This window comes from Fusarium redolens (assembly GCF_020744475.1).
Source record: "Fusarium redolens strain MPI-CAGE-AT-0023 chromosome Unknown BKA55scaffold_1, whole genome shotgun sequence".
In the NCBI taxonomy this organism is placed as follows: domain Eukaryota; kingdom Fungi; phylum Ascomycota; class Sordariomycetes; order Hypocreales; family Nectriaceae; genus Fusarium; species Fusarium redolens.
The window spans coordinates 1,778,400-1,804,348 of record NW_025763664.1 but is presented as its reverse complement, the minus strand read 5'-3'; the positions used below and the strand labels follow the sequence as shown (position 1 = coordinate 1,804,348).

The window sequence follows — 25,949 nt, the reverse complement described above, 5'->3', positions numbered from 1 at the left end:
GCGAAACGCAAGTGTTGGTCCACATGTGAGACCAAGTGATCAGCAACATGGTGGAGAGTTGGCGCGGAATCCTGCAAGGCTCCTCCGTACATGTATGTGGAAGGCAACCTCGCCCAGCAGTAAGCGACAAGAGACACACTCTGTACACCCATGTCGAATCCTAATTGATCAACCAATGTTAGATTTGAGATCTGTCAAACAATCGTGTTGGTCATTTTTTGCATCTTCAGTGAAGCCTAAATATCAGGACCACAATCAACTTCCTTTTCGAATGTCCATTGATGGAATGTAATATGACCAACTGACTTCAATTTTGTTTCAGTTTTAGGTTCATTGAGGGGGTTCTCTTGGCCTATCTTCGGCACGACGCCCCATAGGAAGCAAACAAACATAGTTGCCCCCCCTTTCTTCGCAATCCGGACCAACAGTCGAATCGCAGATTGTCGTTATGCGCCATCCGCATAGCTTATCACCAACAACTCGCACAAGTATGTAGGCTGTAGCGAAACTTACCACATGAGTTCCATCTCACCAATGTTACGAGGTGAAGCTCTTTGTCAGAAGGAGGGGTCATCACGGTAGCAAACGTGCAGATGACCTCCCGCATATATTGATAATCTTGAAGCCAGAAATGCTCATCCCTTGTGTACTTGGCCGGTTTCACAGAGATGATTGATGTGGCGCAACCGTAGTAGAGCATCCCAACAGATGATAAACAGTGCTGAGTCCCAATTCTGTATAGCTGTGTCGTCTTCCTTCCAACGTCTTTCTACAAGTTCACAATCAAGATGCCAGAGACTGATAGTCACTCTTTCTCTCTCATTTCCGAGCCGGGTATTGAGACAATATACACCCCAACGGACCAAGACACGGATGAGTATGAATTCGTGTTTGACGATTCTCGTTCTGAATGCTTGCAACGGGACGATGATTCAAGCTGTTGCACTTCATTAGCAGCCAGCATATTCGACTATGAGCACTCTCATGGCCGACGTTATCACGCCTATTTGGCTGGCAGATATCCGCTACCCAATGACGAAGGCGAGCAGTATCGCGAACTAGCTGAGCATTTCCTGATGCAGCAACTTCTGGTATGTCAAGATACTCGGGCAACGGTCAAAGTAAAGCAAAGGCTAACCATCTGGTTGATACAGAATGGTAAACTCTTTTTGTCCGAGGTTGGCAAAGATGCGAAGAAAATAATCGATCTCGGGACAGGAAATGGTGAGTGCCAAGGACACTTTTGGCTGTTTTGTACTGACAATCTGTAGGGGCATGGGTGATAGACGGTGAGCTAATCTGGAAATATCCCAGCTACCTTTCTAATAAGACCCAGTGGCCGATGAGTATGACAAGACGAGCGTGATAGGAACCGATCTATCACCTATTCAACCCAAATCAATGCCCCCAAATGCATCTATGTTTGTTGAAGACTGCGAGGATCCCTACTGGGCCAATGGTAAGGACTTTGATATGGTCCACCTCAGGGGAATGGTCGGGTTTCTTCTTGATCTGGACACAATGGTTGCTAATGCCCACGAGTGAGTGAAATGCCTGACAAGTAAGCCCGGCTAATAAAAGGAAGACACCTGAAGGAGGGCGGATGGATCGAGTTCCAAGATTTCGACTACACAGTTCGCTGCGATGATGGCACCATGCAGAAAGATGATCCCTTGCGAGTTTTCTTCGATACCTGCGCTCAGGGGATACGAAAATACGGCTATACCAACTTTGGTAAGAAAGACGTTCGAAAAACTCTCATAGCCGCCGGCTTCACTCGAGTTCAGGCGGTGAGTGAGAAAGTGCCCATCTCATGCTGGCCACAAGATGAAGGAATGAAAGATTTGGGGAAGTTGATGGAAGTCAACGTCTTGGATCTGATCGGTTCGATGGCTGTAAAGCCGTTGAATGCCTTAGGAATACCAGAAGAGAAGCGAAAAGAGATGGTATCTCAGGCTTGTATGAGCCTCAAGAATGATAAAGCTCATCGATATATGAACTGTCGTATCATTTATGGCCAGAAGAATGGGGACCAAGGCTCTGTGGCTAGCCTTGGTTTTGATTCGTGATTTCTCTCGATTTTTTGTGGTTGCTGAGGCGGAATGACTTTCATGATCAGCATTTGAGGATGGAAGACGAGGTTGAGGTTCAGGAGGCTCCTTCTGTGCTGTCGTATTGCCGAAAACACTTGCAATCGCGACAAGATCAGTTTACCAAGCTATAGCGCTTTCCTTTCTCTGTTTCCCTATTTGGCGGGGTATTAAACAGTTGCAATAACACAAGACTGTCTTATCGATCAAATAAGATTATAAGCATTCTGGCGCGTAATGATAGTGAAGTTGAAGTTTAAGCAAGCTCATGTGGAATGACGTTGGGTTAGCGGCGATCTGGTCGCTGACAAACCTCGGTCGCCGCACTGTACCTGCAGCTGTTGGAAAATGTTAGCTACCAAAGCTTTGACCTAAATCTTGACCTCGACATCAATAGACCAACTATCACAACGCGCGCAATAAGCAGCATCTACAACGACCGCACACGAAATAGTGAAAGAATATTGCTAGAAATAAAACAGCTGTTTCCTCCTCTGTAGGCGATCGGCCTGCACCATTCTCACGCATCATGCCCGGCGCCGTCGAATCTCCTGCCTCCGCCATCCTCAACCACTCTGCCACGCCCTACAACTTCCGCTTCTCGCCGTTCCTTCGACAAACCTACCAGGTCGGCTTGTCTCCCGATCGGCCAATATGCAAAGCCTTCCAGTCGGGCCACTGTCCCAACGGCACACGATGTCCTGAACGTCACGTCTCTGATTCCAAGACGTCACAGCCTAGTGGTGGTCTTAACTCGCTTGTGTGTAAGCATTGGCTGCGCGGCCTGTGCAAGAAGGGCGAGCATTGCGAGTTCCTTCACGAGTACAACCTTCGAAAGATGCCTGAGTGTAACTTCTTCATGCGAAACGGGTATTGCTCGAACGGAGACGAATGTCTATACCTTCACATCGATCCTCAAAGTCGACTACCACCCTGCCCTCACTACGATATGGGGTTCTGTCCCCTCGGGCCCAACTGTTCAAAGAAGCACGTGCGTAGGAAGCTCTGCGTGTTTTATCTAGCCGGTTTCTGTCCCGATGGACCTGAATGCAAGGAAGGCGCCCACCCCAAGTGGTCAAAGGATCTGGAGAAGCCAACCCTCAAATCAGAGGAGAAGAAGGACGAAGACATTCGAATGGATTCTGCGCAGGATGATATGGACAGGTCACGCGACCAACAGAGAGATAGAGATCGGGATGATGGGGGCAGACATAGAGGAGGTCATGGCGGTCATGGTGGTCGAGGAAAATGGCGAGGAAGAGGCCGTTACCGCGCGAGAGGTCACTAAACCACAATTTTTCCTTGTGTTGTACTTTTACTCAGTTGAAGATGATACCCACATGATATCCATGTCAAAAAGTTCATATAACTGTGATACATCAAAGCAATGGTCAAAAGCAAGGCAATTGGATTTGTATTTTTCCAACAGCCGCAGTATGAAAATCATTCAAGAGTTGGAGTCGTGACGGCGTCTATATGTAACAAAATCGAACGTTTTACATGTCCCATCATAATGCGTGTTATGCAGATCCTGCATCAGATATCCAGCATAAATTCTTATCATCGTCGATCAAGCGGTCTCAGATGCCTGGGGAGTCCACATGGCTCCCTCATTGTCAGCATGCCAGACGTTAGCCTCTGTTGGGACAGCGACAAATTCGCTTGATTCTCCTTCGCCCTTCTCGCTCTCGTCATCCTCGTCACTGCTTTCTGAACCTTCATAGGAGCTTGTCTTCCATGTGGAGAGCTCGTCAACCCGGCGGATGCCCATCATCCATGAGACGAGGCTTCGGGGGGCCCATCGTCCGACGAAGCCGTACACGCTGGCGCCGAGGCCAACTCGTACGGTGTCAGCAGTGATAGAGCCATCAATCACATCGAAAACAGAGTTGTGGAGGCGCCGAAGCGAGCTTCCCTTCAGTCCACGGATACGACCTCCGGAGATAGCAGAGCTAGTTTGTGCGACAAAGTTCCGAGCATACACGTGTCGGGCGCCCTCAGGCCAGACGAGAGGAGACTCAGGGTTTCCTGCAGTGACGAGGCCTTGGTTGGGACCGCCACGAGTAGGGACGAAACTGGAGAAGTCAAACGTGCCGAGCTGCATGTGGGTCACCGGAATATCGAGGGGTCTAAGTTCGGCGGTGAGGACTTCCGTGAAAGCGGACAGGGCCGAACACACGGTAGCCTCAGGCGCATGAAATGGAGGGTTGATGGAAGAAATGATGGAAGGAGTAAAGACAAGAACCTTGGGAGGAACCCATTTTTCTCCGATAGGGTTCAGGCGGGATGTGAGTAGTGGTAGGAAAGCCTGAATTGTAAGGATGGGCTGGAGGAGGTGGGTATTGAAAAGGTCGGCAAAGTTGGACGGTGGGATTGTTGCGATAGGAGATGTCTGGTAGTGGAGGCTCGGGATCAAGATAACGGATTTCAGAGTGAGCTGGTTGGGCTTCATGCCAGGGCCAGGAGCTTGAGGTGACTGAAGGAAATGGGCAAAATGTTCGATGGCAGAACCAGCATTAGGAGGCTATGGAAATGTCAGTACAATCACACCACGGCCCATATGGCAAACTCACGTCAGTGGTATCAATGCTCAGAGGTCGAATATCGGGCCGCTTCATAGCCTGAACCATGGACTCGTCTTCAGCGGCGTTGCAGACGATGAAGACAATGAATCCCCGTCTTTCCATGTCCAAGGACAAAGATCTTGTCAGAGGAAGAGATGGAGATCCGGCGATAACGACGACATCAGTTCGTCCGCCATTTCTTGCCCTCCTCGCTCGTCTTGTCTTTCTCATGGAGCGACTTTCATAGTATCCTTTATAAACAACGGTTCCGCAGGTCAAGACGATCATTCCAGTCAAAATTTTGTGCTCGGCAATCCAGTTTTGGAGCCTTTCGAAGCGTCCCAAGGAAACGACTGCCACCACTTCTTTCACCGCAGGCTTAGGCCTGACAGACTCTGGCACCCATTCCGAGGTGGACAGAGTCTCTCTGACGACTACAGCGGCGCGGTCGACATTCTTATCAATGAACTCGGAAGCAACGTCGGCGTATTGGCGAACTTGGCTCGAGAGCTACAGTACAATAAGTAAAATGTCTTGGAAATAAAGAGCCGCATGTCTTACCGTGTCCAACAGCTGCTGCGGATCGACCGACATGGTGGTGGTTGGTGAAAGAGAAAAGATTGTTACAGGCTCTTCTCATATGACGGTGACCTTCATGCTAGTGGAGAACTAAGGACAAAAGCTTCTGATACCCAACCTCTTTTCCGTGCACGGGCCATCCGATCTCCGCGCCGGAGCACGGGGCTTAGTCCTCCGATCGTAACCTACCCGAGGTCGGGTATCTAGACGAAGGTAGATCATACTAGGATTTGAAGGTCCTCATGAGTGAATCTGGTGAACCATGGCCTGCTTTGCATGGAACAGACACTATATCTTTGTTGGTTATGGAGTCTTTTCATAGGTTATTAGTCATGTAGTCAAGAAGCATCCTTATCAAGGCTTGTATTCATGTGTCTGTTGTCAGAATGCAGAAAGCAACAGTATGGATGTTCGTCATGTCACCATATACTTATCCAATTCGCCATAAGCTTTTACCTAATATTTGAGAAGAATTGCCCCAAGACTCATTCCAGGACGACAGATAAGATATATCATATACATAAGAATGCTATAGTTTATAAGTTTGTCTACTCTTACCATGAGAATTTGCACGAGAGAGGCTCTTTAGGAATAAGACAAAATTATAATATATAAAAGGTTGCTCCTCAGTGTTGGTGAGCAGAGCCAGGCATAATCCAGTTCGACATTTCGGATCGTGAACCTTTAGGCCAGCTCAACAACTTGATCTTGCAAATCTATCTAGTGGGCCTGCATGCCCAGTTGGCCTCGTTGAACCTCGACAGTGAATGCCGGGGTCATGAATGAACAGGTCTTGCCATGATTTTCGTTGGAACGAACCCTAAGATGAGCGTTCATCCAACCCAGGATAAAGTTTGTGGGCCAATACCTAAACTTACACAACTAGGATAAGACTAACATCAGAGCACATTCTAATTACGTCTTGTGATATCAATAAGCATACTTCCGTCTCCTATCTCATGCCTAGTGGTGGTGCATTGCCAGTATCAAATGGGAATACTGTAAGTAGTGATAAGCTCCACAGACTTCGGAGGTGCAACTCCTATCAAACTCCTTTGTACTAGTTATATGCAGTGTAACCATATGCAATTCGAAACAACAGTAGAGACAAAAGGTGAAAATAAGAGGTGTTCGTCAGCCCAGGCTAAAAGGCGATATTTCGTTCTCAAGGATGTAGTAATTCTTGACAACTCTTCATTTTCATCTTACAAGGTCTGTCCATCGTGCCTTTGAACAGTGTCCCACTTATTGGTGCTAATTCCCCAGACTGAAGACAGTAGAAGCGGAGTTGATGCGGGGATTTTGACCGGTTATCAGCGGGCCCTTCCATCACGAAGTTCACTACGGAGTTCATATCTTATTGTTCTGTCTCGTGATCATACTTTGTTCCCCTGTAACAGTTCTGCACAACTTAACTTGTCTCTTACACTCAAGATTCTACTTGTCTCTTGTTTGGTTCGTTCGAATACTTTACCGCAACTGATTGATTAATATTGCTTAAGGGATTGTGAGAAATATGGTACTCTTAGACTATCTGCAACATCGTCGAACTTGGTAGGTCTTCTTCGAGATTGTCGATATCTCTATATAATTCAAGAGCTCTTACTCAAATAACATGTATTACTAACACTATAGAAGCCAGTTCAAGCAAAAAGAACGGGCATCTCGCATCAAAAGACTTGCATCATACCATGCTCCTTTTACCGTCATAGATCGAGAGATTGTGAACAAGCCAATTGAAGAACTAGTCCAAGCTGTCCAAAAAGACTCAAGTAAAGCCTCAGACATTCTTCATACCTATGGTAAAGTTGCCCTCAGGGCACACGAAAGAACGAACTGCGTAACAGAAGTCCTGCTTTCTTCGGCTGAGCAATGGCTCACAGATGGGTCTCTCAACCTCAAAGGCCCTCTAGCTGGTATCCCTGTCAGCTTGAAGGATACAGTTGAAGTGGAAGGATACGATAGCACTGTGGGTATGAGCACACATGCTGGGAAGCCCCTTGCACATGATGGAAATACCGTCAGGATACTCAAAGACGCTGGGGCTGTTCCGTATGTCAAAACCAACATTCCCATCACACTCCTCAGTTTCGAGTCATCTAATGACATATGGGGCGAGACATCGAATCCCTACAACAAAAACTACACTGCCGGTGGTTCAACGGGAGGTGAAGGTGCCTTGCTGGCATTAGGAGGTCGAATTGGAATTGGAAGTGATGTTGCTGGGAGTGTTCGCTGCCCAGCTCACTTCTCTGGCTGCTATGCTCTCAAATGCTCAACAGGGAGATGGCTAAAGACAGGCGTGGTCACAAGCATGCCAGGACAGGATGGCGTTCCTGCAGTGTACAGTCCAATGGCGCGTACGCTCAACGACCTGACCTATTTCACTCGATCGATCATCCAGATGAAACCTTGGACTTACGACTATTCTTGTCACCCATTACCTTGGAGATTCGATATCGAGCAAGAGTTCTCTGAGAAGAAGAGCTTACGAGTGGGAATCCTTCGAACAGACGGTGTCGTGGATCCTAGTCCCGCTTGCCGAAGAGCATTGGAGATGACCGAATCTGCTCTCCGTGAGGCAGGCCATGAGATTGTGGAGATTGACCCTCCTTCTCCTTATGAAGCTTTATGTCTAGCTTCCATCCTTCTATGCAGCGACGGCCTCAAGACTGTCAAATCCTTCTTCCGTTGGGGTGAGTGGAACGACCGAGGTGCTGCCCAAATGAGCTTCTACTTCGGTCTTCCTCGACCTGTGAAGTACTTGCATTACCTTTGGGTTAAGTATGTTCGTGGAGATGCTATATGGGCTGGACTCTTGCGGAACTGGCATCCTCAATCTGGATACGAGATCTGGCAACTCAATGCCAAACGCGAACTTTATAAGAGGAAATGGTTTGAGTGGTGGGACAACTCTGGTGTTGACTGCTTGATCGCCCCTCCGAATGCTACTCCAGCTGTACCACATAGGGGCATGCATGATGCGTGTAGCAGCTGTGGCTACACCTTCATGTTCAACTTGGTACGTTCTTCGACAGCGGGAGCTAAGATCACAAAGCTGACCTGGGATAGCTCGACTATACCGCTGGCGTCTTGCCCGTGACGCATGTCGACAAGACCCGAGACCAATTGCCAGGAGACTTTAACCTCAATAGTCTCAATGGCGTTGCGCAGGGTGCATATAAATTGTATGATGCTAACGCCATGCATGGATTACCCGTAGGTGTTCAAGTAATTGGTCGTCGGTTAGAGGAGGAGAAGGTACTGGCAATTATGAAAAGAATCGAGGATGCCATGGGAGACAATACTTTTCCTTTGCTAGATATAGATTAGAACCAAATCCGTCAGACACGCCCTTCTGCTATTCTCTTTCCCATATAAACATCTGTTTATCTAGATACCACGCCCAAATCAGTTCAAATGCTATGGTATCAGACAACATGAACAGATTTGAATTTGCCCCCCTTTTTATGTTTCCTCCTCTTCTTTCAATGATCAAATACATCTTTCTCACCTACGTCGTCCTGTTACAACAAAGTCAATTTTGCCGAACTCGTCCACCACCGGCTCTTCACCAGCAAAACAAGTGTACTGTTGGTTAGCCCCATGCTCAATATCAAAGCCTTTGCTGCCCCATGCCTTCTCCATCTTTTCACGGAATTGAGTCTTGGGTTTGCCGGCCTGAATACGCTTCTTTTCGAAGAAAACATAGGCCGCATAGAAAGTGATATTGGTGTTGCCGTCGCGGACTCCCTTTCGGCCCATGAAGTACCGCATATTGGCCGGGGACACACTTTTTCCTTCGGGGAGGTTCTTGTTGAGAGCGCGGATGAAAGCTGCCTGAGTCATTCCCTCCTTGGCTAGTATAGGTCGAATCTTCTTGCGGATCTCGTCGCAGGTGTCGTATATGGGAACTGTTCCGTCCGCCTCACCAGGAAGGGGGTCAACGTTGCTCACATCAAGGGCTTCCTCAAGGGCCTTGGCGGAAGCTGCTGTCTTTGCTTTCTTAGGCTTGTTGGCCTTAAGGGGGAGCCCCTGAAGCTCACGCTTTTTGAAGAAGCGATGGGCTTTGATGTAAGTATCGGTGTTTTCGCCATCCCATGTGCCAGTTCGATTCATAAAGCTATTGTAGGATTTGCCACTGACTCCAATGGTTTTCTGAAACTCGCCAACTTTTTGAGCGCCTGAATCGATCCAGTTACGAATCTTACGACGAATGGCATTGCAAGTCTCTGAGTCATGAAGATCTAGGCGTTCATCTTCGCTGTCTATGTCCGGCACATTGTCTGGAAAAAGATCCTCTTGGGTGTTGTCGGGAGTAACATCAGACTTGCGCTTCCTAGAGCTGGTGGTTGTCGTAGCTGGAGCTGGAGCTGGAGACGGAATCGGGATTGGCGGTGCTCCAGAAGGCGTTCCTCTTGCCATAGGTGAGCTATTCGTAAGCGGAGGTGGACCGCCTGGTGCTTGAGCCCCGGATGTGTGTGGAACAAATGGTGGTGGTGGGTTGTAGTAGACAGGAGAAGTTGAGTTGTTGGGGATGGGACCAGGAACAGGAGGAGGCGCAGGGTTGTTGGAAACAGACAGAGGACCAGGCTTATTATAGACAGGCTGATGGTTATACACAGGCAGGGCTAGGTTTGGAGCAGGTGGATGACGCAGGTTGAGAGCTGGTATGCTTGGTAGGCTCTGGGGCGGAACATTAGGACGTGGTTGGCGATTTATCTCTGGCTGGCTCATTTGCAGCATGGCCTGTCTAGGCGACCAAGACCAACCTGACATCTCTTCTGGAGGGAAATTAAGTTGAGAACCGCGGAGGAAACTGCTGGAAGCTTTAAGATGTCAGCCAAGTCAAGGTAAAAAAAAACGGTAAAAGTGATGACTGCCGAACTATGACGTTTGTGTAGGTCTGCGCATCTTTACACGTCGAGCTTGGGCTTCCAGCTGAACGATAAGGTAATAAGCGGCGCGTGAATTTGGAGTGGGGGGCTACTACTTTAGGTACCCTGCTTATTCAGGAACCGGCACTGTCTTTTAGCGCCCTCACTGTACTCCTGGTCGTGCTGATACTCATTATTCCCGGTGATCTCACTAACATCCTATCCCGGGAGATATTAATTTAATTGAGTGGGCTATGGGGGCTTATGAATACTTGCCCAAAGTCAGTTCACCCATCCACCGTTTGAGCTGACATACTGACATCATACAGCTCACCATCCTGACAGGTGGGTTGGGTTGTCTCCGTATCTGCAACAATGTCTGAGAGACATTATACCAAACAATGTGGCACTTATTACAGAGACTGGACAGGGCGCGTAAGTTGACGTCAACAATATTAAGTTGTATCTTACTCACTGGGAAAAACAGCTGCACTAAAGCACTTGAAGGCGCAGTGAAATGTGCTTGGCGTCGTCGGAATGTGAGAGCGGAAATGGGTATCGAGTGCCAACTACGCGAATCACTTCACAGCTATGGCATGTTCACTGGTGTTGTCTACGACCCCAATGACCGGTACCCCGGTAGCCGCGCATTTCCCGGACATCAGGGACAATTTTTCGATGCTGAATCCCCCAAATGGTTCATTACCAATGTAAGTAAATAATGACACTCACTGATTCCCCATCTAACGTGTGCAGGGTGATGAACCCAAGACAGCTGATATCTTGTGCTACGACCTGCACCAGTACATCGTCAGCCCAGCGAATAGAATCAATGTACCGATTATGATATGCAGCTCGAGACACCATCCTGACTTTGCAGATGCTAGCTTTATGCATCATTGCACAGTCGAATCCGAGCCCCTTCCCAACGTACATGCCCTCGGTACCGCGATACTTGGGGGCCCCGACGGCAGCCAAAGTCGAGTACCAACTACGAGTGAGAAACAGCGGGGGGACGATGGAATTTTCTATTTACCTTGGGAACACTTGCTTCGGTTCCCGTATCATCCCCTTTGATTCCGAATAAGACCCGACAAGGGCTCAGGGGTGATACACATACATGATGAAATTGGGATGCTTACATGGAGGTTCATGATCAGAACTGTTGCAAATGCGCTTTAGACAGATATGTAGATTAAGTCTCCAAAACTGATATTGATAGATGCGAATAATAGTTAAACATGGAAATTACAAATGGCCTCTGTAGTTGAACAAGTTGTAATATGGCAATTATATTGTAATAGTTTAGTTAACTAGTATTAACTGGTAGAACGGTCACCGTCTTATTAATTAGTTGTCTAAACTTGAAAGATATCTTAGTATAAATACCACACTTACTCACATAATTCAATTATTAACCTTCCAACTTTTCAATCATCTATCCTTCACAGCTGAAAGTTTTGCGCGGTTGACCTCATCGTGCCGCCGTCGAGCCCGTCCTGCATCATCACCCCTTTGTGAACTGCTCAACACTGCGAGTTTATCTGCCACCACTAGCGCATATAAAACGACGCTCCTACTGCATTGTTTTATTCTCACTTTGTCCTCACTCAACTTGTTTTCTCTCTCTTAACTCCTCTCTGCCTTTCCTCCTTGCATCCAGCTTGACTTCTCAAAGGTAACTCGGCCTGAAGTCTGAACCACCAAGAGATTGGCCTCCGACCACCGACTCTCCAGCCTTGACCATCCACAAGTATACATCCAGTTGTTGTATTCCGTTTTTGGAATTTATTCTAATTACACAATAGAGATATGTAATGATATTAAAAAGCCTCGCATTTTTCCCACTACCTGTCTCCGAAACCACCGCAACTAGCACCGAAGCTTGACCAAAATCGACTGCCACGGTTGTCAGCAACGCGCAAAATGGACAAGCACAAAGGAAAGCCCTCTGATGCCCCAGAAGACAGAATGACGCGATTTGGGTCATCTGGAAAGGCGATATACGAGATTGCTCCGAAGCCCCCTGTCGCATCCCTTTGGCACAAGTTGAGATCGGACACAATGACTGTTGACGACTATTACACGATCCCCAAACGTGAACTCGAAAGATTTGCGGCTCTGTCTGGTGATAACACCGCCTCGCTGCTCTTAAAGGCCAAGAATAACCAGGAAACACTCGATGCAGGTGGCAAACTTGGTCCTGCACAGGGTGTTTTCAGCAATGAGGACGTACCCGATCTGATCTCCCAGGCAAGACAGAATGCGCAGAACGGCGAGATTGTCAATGGCAATGATACCATCACCAAACGTGACGGGAATTCGAATGAAGATACTCAGCAAGATGGCGGCAGCCAAAAGGAAGGGGACGAACAGGAAGATGCCAGTCTCGTCCGCTAAAATCAACCCGCGCAGAGGGGATTTGAATGCTTCGAGTATCTTGTCAACTCCGATTTCCTGCCATGGCTTCAGGATAGTGTCCAATCCAGTGATTTTGAGGTTTCTGGTCGGTACCCTGTCAGGGTCTGCCATCATGCACTGAAATTTGGGCAACCCGTTAGCATCATTCATTTACTGATCTGGAAGGTGACCGTGCAAGATGACTTACGACATGAGTAAACCACTCGTCTTTGGATAGATAATCGACGATGTGAAGTGATTCCTCATCCCAGTTCATATGAAGTCAATCTTTCTGCGGCGAGCTTCTCGGCTTTCGTTATTGGGGCTAGCGAGCCAGGGGTGTCTTCGTCAGGTGAAGAATCGACAATTGTAGATGATTTTCGATTTTTCCCAATTCTACTCTCTTGATATCGCATATCAAACATAAATATCCCATTATCGAATGCGTTGTCGATCATTGGGATGGGATTCGCCCGGCGCATTCGTGCATCATTCCGAGCATTTTTTCCGAATTCGCCAACTGTGCCGGTACAGTAGAGCAAGTTCCTCAAAGCAACGTCATTTGTATCCCGACGACTGGAAGACATTTCTCAAAACCTGATCAGATCAGAGAATATTCATTATAAGGCATAAACAACACTAACCAAGGGGAAGTAGGAGCCAATATTGACCAGAACTCCAAGTCTTGGGTTTAAGCCGTTTGCATATCGATCGTCTAGCCGTAAATGTCCGAGATATTGAATAAAAGAATTAAAAGAAAAAAAGAAAGGGAGAGAAATAACAATAGAAAGAAGAGAATGTAAGTAAATAAAGAATAGTTTATTTATTGCTTCTTGTGAAGACAAAGTGGGGCATCATGCTGTGAATAAGAGACTGCTTTACTTACCTTAGGTCTCAATAAATATCTCTCATCTAGCATTGACATTTTCTTTCTCTTTATTTTCTTTAATAACTCTGCCTTTGTTTTATAAAGCGATGTCGCCGCCGAAGTGCCACACTTACCAAGAGTACAAGTGATCGTCGCCGTCGAAATGCCACTATCACAGGGACCGACCTTGTCTATCTCGCCTGAGCTGTACTATGAGATTGCGCGATGGTGCGATCCTCAAACCATCAATTCATTGTCGAGAGTGTCTAAGGCCTGGAGAGTGCACTGTCTTGCCGTCGGCAAATTCAGAAAAGTGAGGTTTGAGGATACTCAGCGAGGTATTGATGGTGCTTTGAAAATCTTCAATCAGGGCCGAAGTGACCCTGTATTGAATTCAACGCGCCGACGCATAAAGCGGTTTTGACTTTATTATATTCTTACGAGTACTAGCTACTTATAAAAGGATTGCTGTTTTTACCGTTATAGACCGAGCCTACTCAATGCAAAACATTAGTCACTTGGTAGAAATGCCTTCTTTACACGACGCCCTCCAAGAACGCCTACCAATTCGCCTGGCTGATGCTCTTACACGGCTCGAAGGCATAATTCATTCGTCGCTAATGCTTGGAAACTTCGTCGACGGACAAGCCGATGAGTTTGCTGAGGGTATGAGCGTTCAACAGATCATCTGGCCACAGCTTCACTCACTACGCATCAAAGCGCCTAAGCAGGTCTTGAAGTCTGTCATCGAACATTGCGACCTCAACATTCTCAGATCCATTTCACTTTACGCATGGTACAACTCTGAAGAGTTCTTGGAACTAAAAAGGGTAAAAAGGTTGGACCGGCTTCGCTTACAGTACGAAAATGAAGAATGGGCGGCTGATCACGACTTCTATCCTTGTTGTTCCAAAGCCTTGTGGCGTGAACTTTGGACCCTATGGAAGGACACTCGAAAACGCCTCAAGGTGCTTATCCTGTTTGAAACGCCGAACAAATGTGCAGATAACTTACGCAGGTTGCAAAACGAAGCTCGCTACGTAAGTACAGTTAATTATTGTTACTAGCTCCATAGCGGAACTAACAATAAACCAGGAACAAACAGTCAAAAACATTCGCTTTGGTATTACCTGGATGAAGAGCCTGAACATTACTCCTCCTCCTCCTCCTCCTCCTCCTCTTTAACTCATACTCTTTCCGCTGCCAATCATCTAGATGGCTTACATTTCGCTGTCAATATATACCTACATATACCTACCTCAACAACTGAGTCCGAAGCTGGCATTTAAGACACCATACTTCATTACCTGCAACGCCCAGTCCATGAAAGCCATCCTTTGCAACTAACAACTATGTCACAAGAAAACAAGGATTGGGCGTTCACAGTGAAAGGGGTTGGTTATGATACTGGCAAGCCATTCAGGGTCCGAAACCAAGTCATTAAAGTGCGATGGGGTAATCGGGCGGATTCAAGAATGGCAACTAGCTCTTTGGACGACATGGATACCTCGACATCCAAAATCGGATTCAGCAAGGAGAATTAGACTATGATGAGCCTGAGAAGGCTAATATGTAAGAGATATCATTCAATGCATTGTTGATATTACTGATATTTTATTCAGTGATGATCTTGCCATTGTTGTTGGCGAATGTCTGCGGATCCCGTTTACAGGGCAGGAAATCAAGTCGAATTTAACAACACCATTAGTCCTACGGAAGTTCACAGAATTTGACAGCGAAATTCATCAGTATGTCGAAACTCAAGAGAGTGCTCTCGTTGTGAGGTGCCTTGAAGACAGCGTTACCAACTACTACATCCTCGGGAACAAACGGGATGGTCTATGCGAACCAAGATCTCTGAGATCAATCAAAATAGCTATCAAACACCTGGCTTTCTACTCAGAGTTTGCTACTGGATCATATATATCTGATCCAGAGCGTCAGAGGGACAGTTTTTGAGATGCAATCAATCAGTTCAGACAAGATTTCATTGACAGTCGAGGCCCACGAAAGGCGAAAAGAATATCGGATTTGCCTGCCACCGCAACCTGGCCACCACCGATGTCCATATTTGCATCATGCGAAGCAACACTGGCCAATGCAATATCTGCATATATACAAACTAAGGAACCGACAGTATTACACTCGGCTTTACGCGCAACACGGGAGGCTATCGGTTCTCTCCGTACGGAGAATAGTATCGACGTATCAAATGAAAACCATATGATCCAGATTCGGCGGCTTACAGAAGGAGTCATGACAGAAGTCGATGCCAGTAACTTCATCCACTCTTACAAGGTATATATCACATTCTGCCATAACCGTCTTACGCTTATACGATACAGTTTATTTCGCCGGATGCAGTCACCCCTTTTACGGAGAGCACTATTACACAGAAAGCAATTCTTCAGTTGAATGCTGGTATTGAAGCAGGGGCTCTTTCTCTAATTGAACCATGCCCGCCTGATATCGCTGATAGCCTGTACCGTGGCATCGTGGTTCACTTCTGCGAGACAGCTTCGATTTCAGATCTCGACTATGACCAATCAGCATTGCTAAGCGCTGTTGTACGTGCCTACAGAATGACAGAGGCCAGTGGAGTTTGTTTGCCTCCAAAGCCTTACTCAATTGGTTCCGTTGATGCGGGATTGCTCCAGACTGTTCTCGCAAGTGTCCGATTTGACGCCTACCAGCATATAAAAGATCTGGATGGATTTATCGGTTTCACGGAGAAGGAGTATGAGGGTGGCGTTGGCTTCAACATAACTGATAATCGCAGCCTTGTCCGCACAATCACAAACATTTGCGATACAAATGTTTCCGCCCAGAGCTGCAAATCTCTTCAACAAAGAATGGCACTTCAAAATCTGATTCCACTACAGTTATTGCGCAACGATTTTGAACGAAAATACCTACAATACTCCGACATATTGAAAGCTATCAACAAGCAGTCGGATAAAGACAGTGTATCAGGCACTTCATCTGAAAGCGAAGATGATGGTACTGGAGATTTCACCATGACAGACGGAGTCGATGATATGGAAATTGACGAGAGTGTTTCTACCAAATACAACACTAGCAATTAGGACTTTGGGAACACGACTGGCGATTTTATTTTTTCCTCATCTTTTGGTATGAAGTCACTGGGTTTGCAGAGGAGCTTATACTGGGACTTACAGGATTCATAATGGGGATTCAAATTAGACCATTTAAATACGGAAATGGGATGGTGCCTTGAAAATATTATAGTTAGATTTGCTATTATGGTGTTGTTAATATAATTGCTTTTATTTCAATTAAATATTCACAATTAGAATGATTCTTTCACATGCGAACTCAAGAGGTTTATACCACAGTGACTGAAAGAAAGCATTCAATTTAGTAGCTATAACTGTCTCCCATGACATTTCCATTTTGCAATGCATCGAAAGCGACCATCTCGCCAGCTATGTTTAACCTCTATGTATCAATTTGGCCGTCCAACTTCCATTCCATTAAACACCTCCAATAACTCCCTGCCATATTTCTCAAGTGTTGCCAGGAGTTTTCTGCTTCTTGGTAGGGGTTTCGGGGCAGCCCGTTTTCGTGTTGTGACCAAAATGCTCTTTCCGTTTGCTAGACTGTTCACCGGAGGCCTTCAATGATACTGGTGTCACAGGAAGATGTCCAGCAGCATGAACATACTTCCCATGTCCCTTCTTGTCGTTATCTGCATCTGTCAGGATTCGAAAGAGCCTAGCTGCCTTGGTTTTGTCCCCTGCCAACTCCTCCATCAACTTATCTGCAACACCAACGGTGACCGTGGCCTCCTGATCGCCCACACTTGCAGCGTTTTCGGCTTCATTGTCTGACAGCCCTTCCATCGAGTCATCTGCAACATCAACGGTGGCCGTATGCTCCTGATCGTCGACACTTGCAGCATCATTGGCGAGTTCTTTGCATTTTTTATGCTTGATTTTTTTTGGGTTGTTCAGGGATATCGAAAAGGAACGCGGAACGACAAGCACTTAGCGATCCGGCCAGAGAGCCATTCAAGTGGTTATGAGCATTGACGAATCGACAAGCCAAAACCTGGGCGTTTGAGGGAAGACGGCTCCGGAACCCTGTAGGTTCTGTGTCCTTGTGCCAGCAGTTAAAGAGTTTACTAAGTTTAAATAAAAATTATCCTAAGTTCTCCTAAACTATCCTAAATTATCCTAAATTGCCCTACTCTATCTAAAGCTATACTAAATTGTCCTAAACTTGTCTAAGCGTTTTTATCACTTAGGATCGAGGTCTTTATGTTGGAAGAGGTGCAGGTGAGCAGTTGCGAGTTTTGACAATGCGGAACATGGAATAACGCCATCAGCCCATCAAGCTCAGATAAACACAGCATGTCGAAAACATTGGAGGCTGCATGATCTTTTCGATCTGGCCTTGATACTGGTGGAGGGGTGGGAGCCATCAAGGTTGAATTGCAATCAACTTCAGACAAGGCGATGCTCTTAGTGCAGGACGGGAAAGTGGTGGCCAGAGGAAACAAGCGCCAAATCCATGGCACGCCTGGAACAACTACCAGGACTCCGTCATGACCCAGTACACTGGCCCGAGCGAGGCCAGGTCAGGAGCCGCACAACTAGTTGACTACGGACCTGATCAACTATTGAATAAGTCCTACAGCTCTGTCACGAACGCGTGAAAGACTACATCTGGCCTTGATTTGGGGTCTGTGATGGGCACTATCGGTGTGAGCCCCGAGCTGAATGACAGGGATAACGACGACGACGGCTTGACTAGGCCCCTATCAACTAGTAATATCCCATGAAGGCCAAAAGAATTGTTCCCGAAAAGCAAGAAGAGACCGAGGAGTGCGCCACGAAGCCCAAGGAGAAGGGCGATAACCCGAAAAATCTCAACATCGGGGCCGCGAACGAGACAATGGGTGGTGGTGGACGCCGTGACCGAGGCGGGTTGTTGGGCCTGTTAGTGTTTTGAAAAGGAGCCATCTCGGGCAGAATCCACGACCAAGGGCGTGTCATACCAGTCGGCGTGGTTAGCAGCTTGAACCAGATGGCGAACGACTCCCTGCTCTGTTATCATAGAGGAGCATGGGCGACGACAGCAAGCTCTCACATATGCATATATGGTGTATAGAGGACATAGATGTCAGATATGATCGATTATGGCGTGGTCTTGGATATAAATGAGGTCTGCAATATGATCATGGAGTTCAGCAGTAGCACGGTGATGAAGATGGGGGAGGCGTTTGCCTTTGTTGGGGGGCTGCCTGCGGCCATCGAGGATTTCTTACGAGAGAATGGTGCTCTGCGTCACATATTGAGGAGATGCAGTATATGTAACCATGGCGCCCAAGGCCTCGTCACCTGGTACGGGTAGAGGATGCTTGAGGGTCTGAAAATAGATCGATAGTATGGTTCTAGTTTCGCAATTAAAGAGGGACTTCAGTCGGTTCGAGAGAACTGACAGTCTGGGTTGGGGTGAAGAAAACATGTCAAGAGGAGACTCGGACAGAAGAGAGGTTGAGGTTAACAGGCCCTAAGAATTGGGAACGTACGAATGAGGCGCCCTTCACATTAGGTGCCTTGCTAAAAACATCGTCAGCCCAAGACATTCCTTACCGTTCTGCCTCTAAATGTGTTGACCTCACCAATATTAAGTTATATGCCCCCTATATACGATGATACCTACATATTTTGCTGTCGGGCTTGTAAGTTGAAGTTTGGCCAATTTTGTATCCAACTTTCTCCTAATGACTCACAATATCGGCCACTGTACACAAGGAGAGGCAGAGAAGTGGATTACAAGCACAATCCCAGAGCAGGAGTCCTGCATTTTGGGAGCTCCTCGACAAACCGGCTTCAGGAAGCGTGAGAAGTTGTCGAACAATAATTTAGGGAGAGATTTATATGCCGCCTTGACGCCATCAACTGGCGGATAGTGTAAGAGTTCATTGTACGAACAGACCTAATTCAAGTCAGTAGCTGATGTTGCTCCCACTAAATGAATCTGCATGTCCGAAACTGGAACTACAGAAGCTGCTTTAACAGTGAATGATGGTCGACGATAAAGAACGGAAGATTTTCGAATAATCTCAATGGGATGAGAATCGCATTGTGATGAGAGAAGGAGAACGCTTCGTCAATTCCTGATGCCTGCGGGCCTTCTTTACTCAATTGGATGACAGGCGCCAAGCAAGAATTATCCAAGAAAGGTTGGCGGTTGCTACTGAGTAACCATTTAACAGCAATCCACTTATAGTCTTCAAAATGAAATATCATTGCACGGTTCTGTGAAGATAGAAAGCCTTGGTGTCCACATCCTGTATGGGAGGGACCCGAACTACAACCTCGGTGGGTATTGTGCCGACTGCAGCTTCGGGACAACCGGAGCCGACGACAACAATCACAACCATCTGTAATCAACGAAACAACGAGAATGGTTTCAGCCTAAGTCTTAGGGTAATTTTCCTAAAGCTTGAGTAATATCTTCATAATTTTTCATAACTCTTAGACCAATATTCCTAAAGCTTATAGAAAAATGCTCATGACTATCCCCAGCCCCTTGGACATACAAAACAGGAGGATGGAAATGCAGCACCCAACTGAAGCTTCAACTCTTTTTCTTAAATCTTCTTGTCATTTAAACCGGTTTAGAACTCAAGGAAGGAATACTCGATGGGATATTGTTTGGGTATTTGCACAACTCAGAACACCAACTCCACAGACCATGAGATGAGAACGATTTATCAATTTTTGGCATTTCTTCGTCAAAGCCGTAAAACTAAATATGGAATCATGTACAAATTGATCACGCAGTTACAACGCCGCCCATATATCCTCCTTAAATGCCCAATCCGCTTTGCTTAGTACAGCTTAATGGCAACCGACTTGTTCTGTGTGTAGTTTGCCAACGCGGCCTCGCCCAATTCCCGACCAATTCCAGACTCCTTGTAGCCTCCGAAAGGAAGCTGATGGTGTAGCATGTTGTAGCAGTTGACCCAGACGGTACCGGCCTTCAATGCGTTGGAAACTCGGAGTGCTGTGTTGAGGTTCTTGGTGTGGACGGCGGCAGCAAGACCGTAGGCGGTGTCGTGGGCAAGGTCGATGACCTCCTTCTCGTCCTTGAACTTGGAAATGGCGCAGACAGGGCCAAAGATCTCCTCCTGCATGATCTTCATGTCGGGGCGAACGTTGGAGAAGATAGTGGGCTTGATGAAGTAACCCTTGTTGCCGAGGCGCTCACCACCAGTCTCAATGGTAGCACCCTCGTCCTTACCAGCCTTGATATAACCCATAATGCGGTCGTACTGAAGCTGAGAGACCTGGGGGCCCTGGAAGGTCTCCTCGTTGAAAGGGTCACCGACCTTGTTCTCCTCAGCTCGCTTCTTGAAAGCAGCCAGGAACTTGTCGTAAATGCCTTCTTGGACAAAGATACGGGTACCAGCACAGCAGCACTGGCCGTGGTTGTAGTAGATACCGAAGTTGACCCAGTCGATGGCCTCCTCAATGTCAGCATCCTCAAAGACGATGTTAGGAGACTTGCCACCAAGCTCAAGAGTGACCTTCTTGAGGTTAGAGGAAGCAGCAGCCTTCATGATCTGTCGGCCAATGACGGTGGAACCAGTGAATGCGATCTTGTCAACGTCCATGTGGGCGGAGAGGGCAGCACCGGCAGTCTTGCCGTAGCCAGAAACAAGGTTGAAAACACCAGCAGGGAAACCAGCCTGCTCGATGAACTGAGTGAAGACGAGAGCAGAGAGAGGAGTCTGCTCAGCAGTCTTCATGACAATAGTGTTACCAGTGGCCAGGGCAGGGCCAATCTTCCACGCCAGCATGAGAAGAGGGAAGTTCCAGGGGATGATCTGACCGCAGACACCAATCTGGATTGTATGTTAGTACCGAAACCTCGATGTGATTCAAGTCAGGGGTATCTTACGGGCTCAGATCGGGTGTAGTGGAACATGTCAGGGGCAATATCAATGGTCTTTCCCTCGATCTTGTCGGCCCAGCCACCATAGTATCGGAGGCAGCCAACAACGGCACCGACATCACCACGGGCGTTGGTGATGGACTTTCCGTTGTCGAGAGACTCAACAGCAGCGAGGAGATCGAGGTTCTTCTCAGCGAGGTCGGCAAGCTTGAGAAGGTAGTTGCCTCGAGCTTGAGGTGAGGTGTTCTTCCATTCACCATCGAAAGCCTTGCGGGCAGCAGTAACAGCCAAGTCGATATCCTTCTCAGTACCTTCACAGACGGAGGTGATGACCTCCTCAGTGGAGGGGTTAATGACCTCGAACTTCTGCTTGTCGACACCCTCGGTCCACTTGCCGTCGATGAAGCTAGATCGTATTAGTTTATGATAACTCAACAGAGTTCGATACTATAACTACTCACAGGCCAATGGGTTGCTGGTAGGTACCAGTAACAGGGGTGGAGAGCTCAACAGTGAGGGGAGCCATTGTGTATGATATATGAGATGTTGTAGAGGAGAGGGAGAGTACTGGGTATCAAATGAGGATGTCGATAGAAGAGAAGAGTGAAGAGGAGATGATGAGATGATCTGGAAAAGAGATTGGAAATATTGACGACGGGAAGGGAGTATTTATTCTTGAGAATGACGCGGGGTTTTTTGTGGAAGAATGGAAGTAGGGGACTAAGGGGGACGCCCATTGGGGTGCGATGCGCCGTATGTGTGAACCTCGGTGGAGTGGAGGAGGGGTGAAGTTCAAGTGACGCCAACTTTCCCCGCAACAGCCTCGCCTCTCACGCCTGAATGAACATGGATGCCCTGGTACGTACTTTTTTTTGCTACCTGAATAAGGAAATGTTATGGATTGCAATGGTTACCGCTCACACTGATACCGGCGGCGGACGGACGGCACCCTAGCTTTGCGGAGCATTGTCGTGGCGGTGGTGGACAAGATATGGTTAGCATGGTTAGTAGTCGAAACGTCACGTAAGTTGTCCTGTTAACATCAACTGCAGCTTTAGCCCAATCACATTACAGCAAAACCCGAAGGAAAGGACATTCTCCGAAGTGGTTTCGGAACGGCTCAAGGGCAGAGCTCTCCTCTAAGCCGGTACGAAGCAACCCCAGACCACGTTCATGTCAGGCAACATTTTGACTGAACCGCGGGGCAGAGCAGGGATGTTGAAGCAGTACTGTACTACGGAGAAAGGAGCTGTTACAATATCATCAGCGGACGTTACAGTACTACTTCAACGCGCCCTTGATCACTGGACCGATGAATTGTCCCTTGATAGACTACCAACTGCTTCAACGGATCTTGCTACTGGTTCTGTCATGGCCCGCAACCCTCTGCTTCCACAGCTCTCTGGACTCCCCGCCAACGTGGATGGATCTGACAGTTTCTGCAAATCACAACAGCCGGCAGAAACAAGGTCCAGACATGCCGCCACCACAGGCTCCAAGCTCTCCCCACATCCGAGCCACCAGTGGCCAATGGTGGGGTTGCAGGGGACTTTATGGGCCTTCGTGGAGGGGATCTGCGCCAAAGAGGACAAGCTTAAGAACACGAAATTCAACGTGAACAGAATTGTCAAAGCTCTGTATAGTAGATAAGCATACCTAAAGGTATGTCAAAGCTTGATTTATGAGTCAAGCAGCTCGATTGGCAGAGCGAGAGCTTCTGTTGCAACTGGATGACATGAATAGCCTCAAATCACCAGTATAAAGATTCATACCTCTGAATTGGGTGTCTCTCAAAACCGTCGATAGCCCTGACAAATCAATCTGGGCTATCAATGATGAATGCACAACCCCCGGAGCCGACACCAGGTACAAGTACACGCACTTGCAGTCCCTAGGTGGTAATGTGCCGCAATATGACAGGGTCTCATTGGGACATCAAACTTGATCCGCACATCAGTCTCCAGAGCTTGGACGGTTTCATCCTTGAGCGACAACTAACCATTCGGTGTGATTTGCTAATAATGCCGTATGTAGTAAAAAGACTATAATGCTAATAATAATCAATAATTTATCTTACTGGACAGACTTCATAATAAGATAAGCTTCATTGCAAACTCAACGGGGATATACATCGAACCGCAACTCGGATCCTTGTCAACCCCAACGTCTGGCTGCGTTAAGCAACACTCCCGATTCGGACTTGAGGCAATGTATTAGCGCCTGTCTATAGACGTACGTTTTCTGCATGTTCTTTCAGTCCATTCAAGGCCGCGGAGTTGCACAGGGTATCAATTATCCCTCAGCTCGATTTATTCAGCTTGCATGGCCAAGCGCTGTCTATGTGACAATACCCTTACTGTAGTCCTTGGGAGGATCATTCGACTATTCCTCAACATAAACGCCACTTGCACCGAGTATCAACAACATACTCACCTTCTAGGCCTCCTTTTATGGTTGTCATTGGTTCTGCAGGATTCGCAAGGAAACCGTTCCCTCCACAGCCAAAGCGAGCTGCAACATCGTGTAAGACGAGAGAAGCTGTTCAACTAAACATACATACTGGCATACATTTTTAATCTCCTAGTCAGTTCATTACTGGCTACCCTAATGTCGATTGTGAGTTGCGCTTCACGCTCCAGGGTCACACCCCACCTTGACGACCTTGCGGGATCTAGATATCCACGGGGTCCATTGATGTCCAAGCTTCGTTTGCTCGATGGCAGTGTTACCACCACTGGCACTAGCACTAGGTATCTTGCTGGGGCCGTGCTCAGTCAGATCTTCACATCTACAGTGCCATTCAATGTGGTTCCCCTTCCTAAACAAGACACTGTGACCTCACCTACCTCTTCGGTGTATCTTGTGCGAGACTCCCCAAACTCCACAGAGGAAACGCAGAATACATTAAAATTTTTCTAAAACTATGGACTCTCGCTGCTCGTTGCTAGGAGACCGAAGGAGAGTCCTGCGAAACGCTCGGCGTAAAGGTGAGCGAGCATTAAACTGACCCCGCACTAAGGTTCGAAGAAAGAGCTGACCCTCGTTCTTCACCATGTTTTGACAAGGTCATGAGTGGCTCTCCAATTCCTGGGGCAGCCGTTCATCCTAGTCCCGAGTACGCATTCCTAATTCTGTCTAGCTTTTCTCCCATGTACCACCCCCCGTGACGTTCCCTAAGGCCGACGAAACGTTGGAAAGCCTCGTGCAGTGTTTTTGGCTCGCGGACCCGCAGGTTTGCTGGTGGTCATTAGCAATTGCGGCTCCGCTGCGTCTCCGTCTCGCCGGCAAAGGCGGGGACGGCCCCACTCACCCTCCCCGCCTCCGATTCAACCTCTCCCCAAGCTACCAGGCTCAAATTCTAAGCGCTCTGAACTTTTTCCCCTTACGGCCAACTTTGAACATGGCCTAGCATGGCCACATGGGAAAGATGCGCCTCGTTCTTTATGATTTGCGGCTCATGGCAAACTTTCCAAGTACCATACGCCAACACTTCTGGATCAGTAGCCTTGCCCTTGAGGAGTGTTTATTTCACCTTCTCAGAGGCTAGCCACCTCTAAAGGTGATCCATCTATCAACAAAATTACTCTAATATGATATCTTCTCTTGAGAACCGCAAACTTACATAACCTTTCAGCCTTGCTCATCGCCTCCGCAAAACTGGTCCAACGGCAGTCCGGATGCACGCGGCATGACAGATCATATGCTCCCCACAAACGAGAGCCGCAATTGTTGAGATTGGAGACCACAGGATGCCATTGGAGACCCCAAGGCAGTGATAACTTGTTGAAACCCATCCGCCATCTTCAAAACTGCGGCATCGACGGATCCGCGACTTCATGCTTGCTTTTTACCCCGCCAGATCACTTGTCTTCTCCGTACATACCGTAGGTACGACTACCCCACAAACGGGGCCGCAGTCTTCTCCTCATCCCCGACTTCAGGGACTAGCTGGGTCGGCGGCGGCTCCGTTCTTTTCCTGGGGTGAGATTAGACGTGTCAAGCTAGATGTCTGCAGGTAGATCTGACCCCAGACTTGTGCTTACAATCGACATCAATATGGCAGGTGAATGTGGAGGAATGATAGGCTACAACGCCATGGACTGGGTTTGACAGGCATGTTCTATGGCCCGGCCCAATGTTAGTGGAACTTGATTTTTCTCTCAACATCTCATTTATTGAAACTATGGACTGATGTTGCTGGGGCCGTCGATGAGTCGACCGGCAGTGTTCGGGAGTTGCGAGACCCCGCATGCCCCAGATTCTCCAGATGGTAAGGCGTGAAGCTCTGTCATTATCCCTAAAAGTCCTGGCCTGCGTAGGCTTTCTTTCCCCCAGATGCTCTTGGTTTCGAGAGCCATAATGGTGCTATTCCTTTGATGGCAATTGGTGCATTACTTACTTCATTTCCAGCACCACTGCTGTCAGCATTCAGAACAGAGAGACCCTCGCTACCCTTCCTGTTCCGAAGGGACTTCCAAAATGCCAGGTTAAAAGAATAGGCTGTTTCTGATGCACCGACTTCTATACTATGAAAAATCTAGTATAACTTGCGTGGACTCCATCCAAGAGCAGCTGCCGTGCTCGAGGCAACTGGCAGCACTATGCTAGATACAATAGTTTTTCCCAATACTAATACTGAAAA

General features: G+C 47.6%; 11 protein-coding genes across 11 annotated transcripts; 8 read left to right on the top strand and 3 right to left on the bottom strand.

Moving 5' to 3' along the window:
* Positions 1 to 788: 788 nt before the first annotated feature.
* BKA55DRAFT_496212 (S-adenosyl-L-methionine-dependent methyltransferase) lies at positions 789 to 2,069 on the top strand (the record flags this gene model as incomplete). The annotated part of the gene is made up of 4 exons (XM_046186354.1): positions 789 to 1,224; positions 1,272 to 1,289; positions 1,337 to 1,541; positions 1,586 to 2,069. 4 exons carry the CDS (start codon positions 789 to 791, stop codon positions 2,067 to 2,069), a joined length of 1,143 nt encoding a protein of 380 aa, XP_046056320.1.
* Positions 2,070 to 2,619: 550 nt separating this feature from the next.
* On the top strand, positions 2,620 to 3,378 carry BKA55DRAFT_498985 (uncharacterized protein; the record flags this gene model as incomplete). The annotated part of the gene is made up of 1 exon (XM_046186606.1): positions 2,620 to 3,378. The coding sequence occupies one exon, from the start codon at positions 2,620 to 2,622 to the stop codon at positions 3,376 to 3,378; it is 759 nt and encodes a 252-aa protein (XP_046056319.1).
* Positions 3,379 to 3,660: 282 nt separating this feature from the next.
* BKA55DRAFT_588230 (uncharacterized protein) lies at positions 3,661 to 5,248 on the bottom strand (the record flags this gene model as incomplete). Its single annotated transcript, XM_046194764.1, has 3 exons — positions 3,661 to 4,614; positions 4,664 to 5,164; positions 5,216 to 5,248. The coding sequence occupies 3 exons, from the start codon at positions 5,246 to 5,248 to the stop codon at positions 3,661 to 3,663; spliced, it is 1,488 nt and encodes a 495-aa protein (XP_046056318.1).
* Positions 5,249 to 6,749: 1,501 nt separating this feature from the next.
* BKA55DRAFT_496153 (amidase signature domain-containing protein) lies at positions 6,750 to 8,566 on the top strand (the record flags this gene model as incomplete). The annotated part of the gene is made up of 3 exons (XM_046186347.1): positions 6,750 to 6,787; positions 6,872 to 8,255; positions 8,306 to 8,566. 3 exons carry the CDS (start codon positions 6,750 to 6,752, stop codon positions 8,564 to 8,566), a joined length of 1,683 nt encoding a protein of 560 aa, XP_046056317.1.
* Positions 8,541 to 10,287, bottom strand: BKA55DRAFT_14298 (uncharacterized protein). Its single transcript, XM_046184904.1, has one exon. The coding sequence runs from the start codon at positions 10,010 to 10,012 to the stop codon at positions 8,744 to 8,746; it is 1,269 nt and encodes a 422-aa protein (XP_046056316.1). The 5' UTR covers positions 10,013 to 10,287; the 3' UTR covers positions 8,541 to 8,743.
* Positions 10,288 to 10,661: 374 nt separating this feature from the next.
* BKA55DRAFT_682639 (uncharacterized protein) lies at positions 10,662 to 11,111 on the top strand (the record flags this gene model as incomplete). Its single annotated transcript, XM_046198383.1, has 3 exons — positions 10,662 to 10,820; positions 10,867 to 10,944; positions 10,998 to 11,111. 3 exons carry the CDS (start codon positions 10,662 to 10,664, stop codon positions 11,109 to 11,111), a joined length of 351 nt encoding a protein of 116 aa, XP_046056315.1.
* A 925-nt stretch (positions 11,112 to 12,036) lies between these two features.
* BKA55DRAFT_682638 (uncharacterized protein) lies at positions 12,037 to 12,510 on the top strand (the record flags this gene model as incomplete). Its single annotated transcript, XM_046198382.1, has 1 exon — positions 12,037 to 12,510. The coding sequence occupies one exon, from the start codon at positions 12,037 to 12,039 to the stop codon at positions 12,508 to 12,510; it is 474 nt and encodes a 157-aa protein (XP_046056314.1).
* Positions 12,511 to 13,703: 1,193 nt separating this feature from the next.
* BKA55DRAFT_14254 (uncharacterized protein) lies at positions 13,704 to 14,647 on the top strand. The gene is made up of 2 exons (XM_046184902.1): positions 13,704 to 14,418; positions 14,474 to 14,647. Exons 1-2 carry the CDS (start codon positions 13,879 to 13,881, stop codon positions 14,561 to 14,563), a joined length of 630 nt encoding a protein of 209 aa, XP_046056313.1. The 5' UTR covers positions 13,704 to 13,878; the 3' UTR covers positions 14,564 to 14,647.
* A 431-nt stretch (positions 14,648 to 15,078) lies between these two features.
* On the top strand, positions 15,079 to 16,664 carry BKA55DRAFT_14277 (uncharacterized protein). The gene is made up of 2 exons (XM_046184903.1): positions 15,079 to 15,676; positions 15,724 to 16,664. The coding sequence occupies exons 1-2, from the start codon at positions 15,440 to 15,442 to the stop codon at positions 16,462 to 16,464; spliced, it is 978 nt and encodes a 325-aa protein (XP_046056312.1). The 5' UTR covers positions 15,079 to 15,439; the 3' UTR covers positions 16,465 to 16,664.
* A 3,576-nt stretch (positions 16,665 to 20,240) lies between these two features.
* BKA55DRAFT_532196 (aldehyde dehydrogenase domain-containing protein) lies at positions 20,241 to 21,833 on the bottom strand (the record flags this gene model as incomplete). The annotated part of the gene is made up of 3 exons (XM_046189309.1): positions 20,241 to 21,257; positions 21,314 to 21,713; positions 21,769 to 21,833. 3 exons carry the CDS (start codon positions 21,831 to 21,833, stop codon positions 20,241 to 20,243), a joined length of 1,482 nt encoding a protein of 493 aa, XP_046056311.1.
* A 525-nt stretch (positions 21,834 to 22,358) lies between these two features.
* Positions 22,359 to 23,384, top strand: BKA55DRAFT_669475 (uncharacterized protein). Its single transcript, XM_046197942.1, has one exon. It carries the CDS (start codon positions 22,481 to 22,483, stop codon positions 22,955 to 22,957), a length of 477 nt encoding a protein of 158 aa, XP_046056310.1. The 5' UTR covers positions 22,359 to 22,480; the 3' UTR covers positions 22,958 to 23,384.
* Positions 23,385 to 25,949: the final 2,565 nt, after the last annotated feature.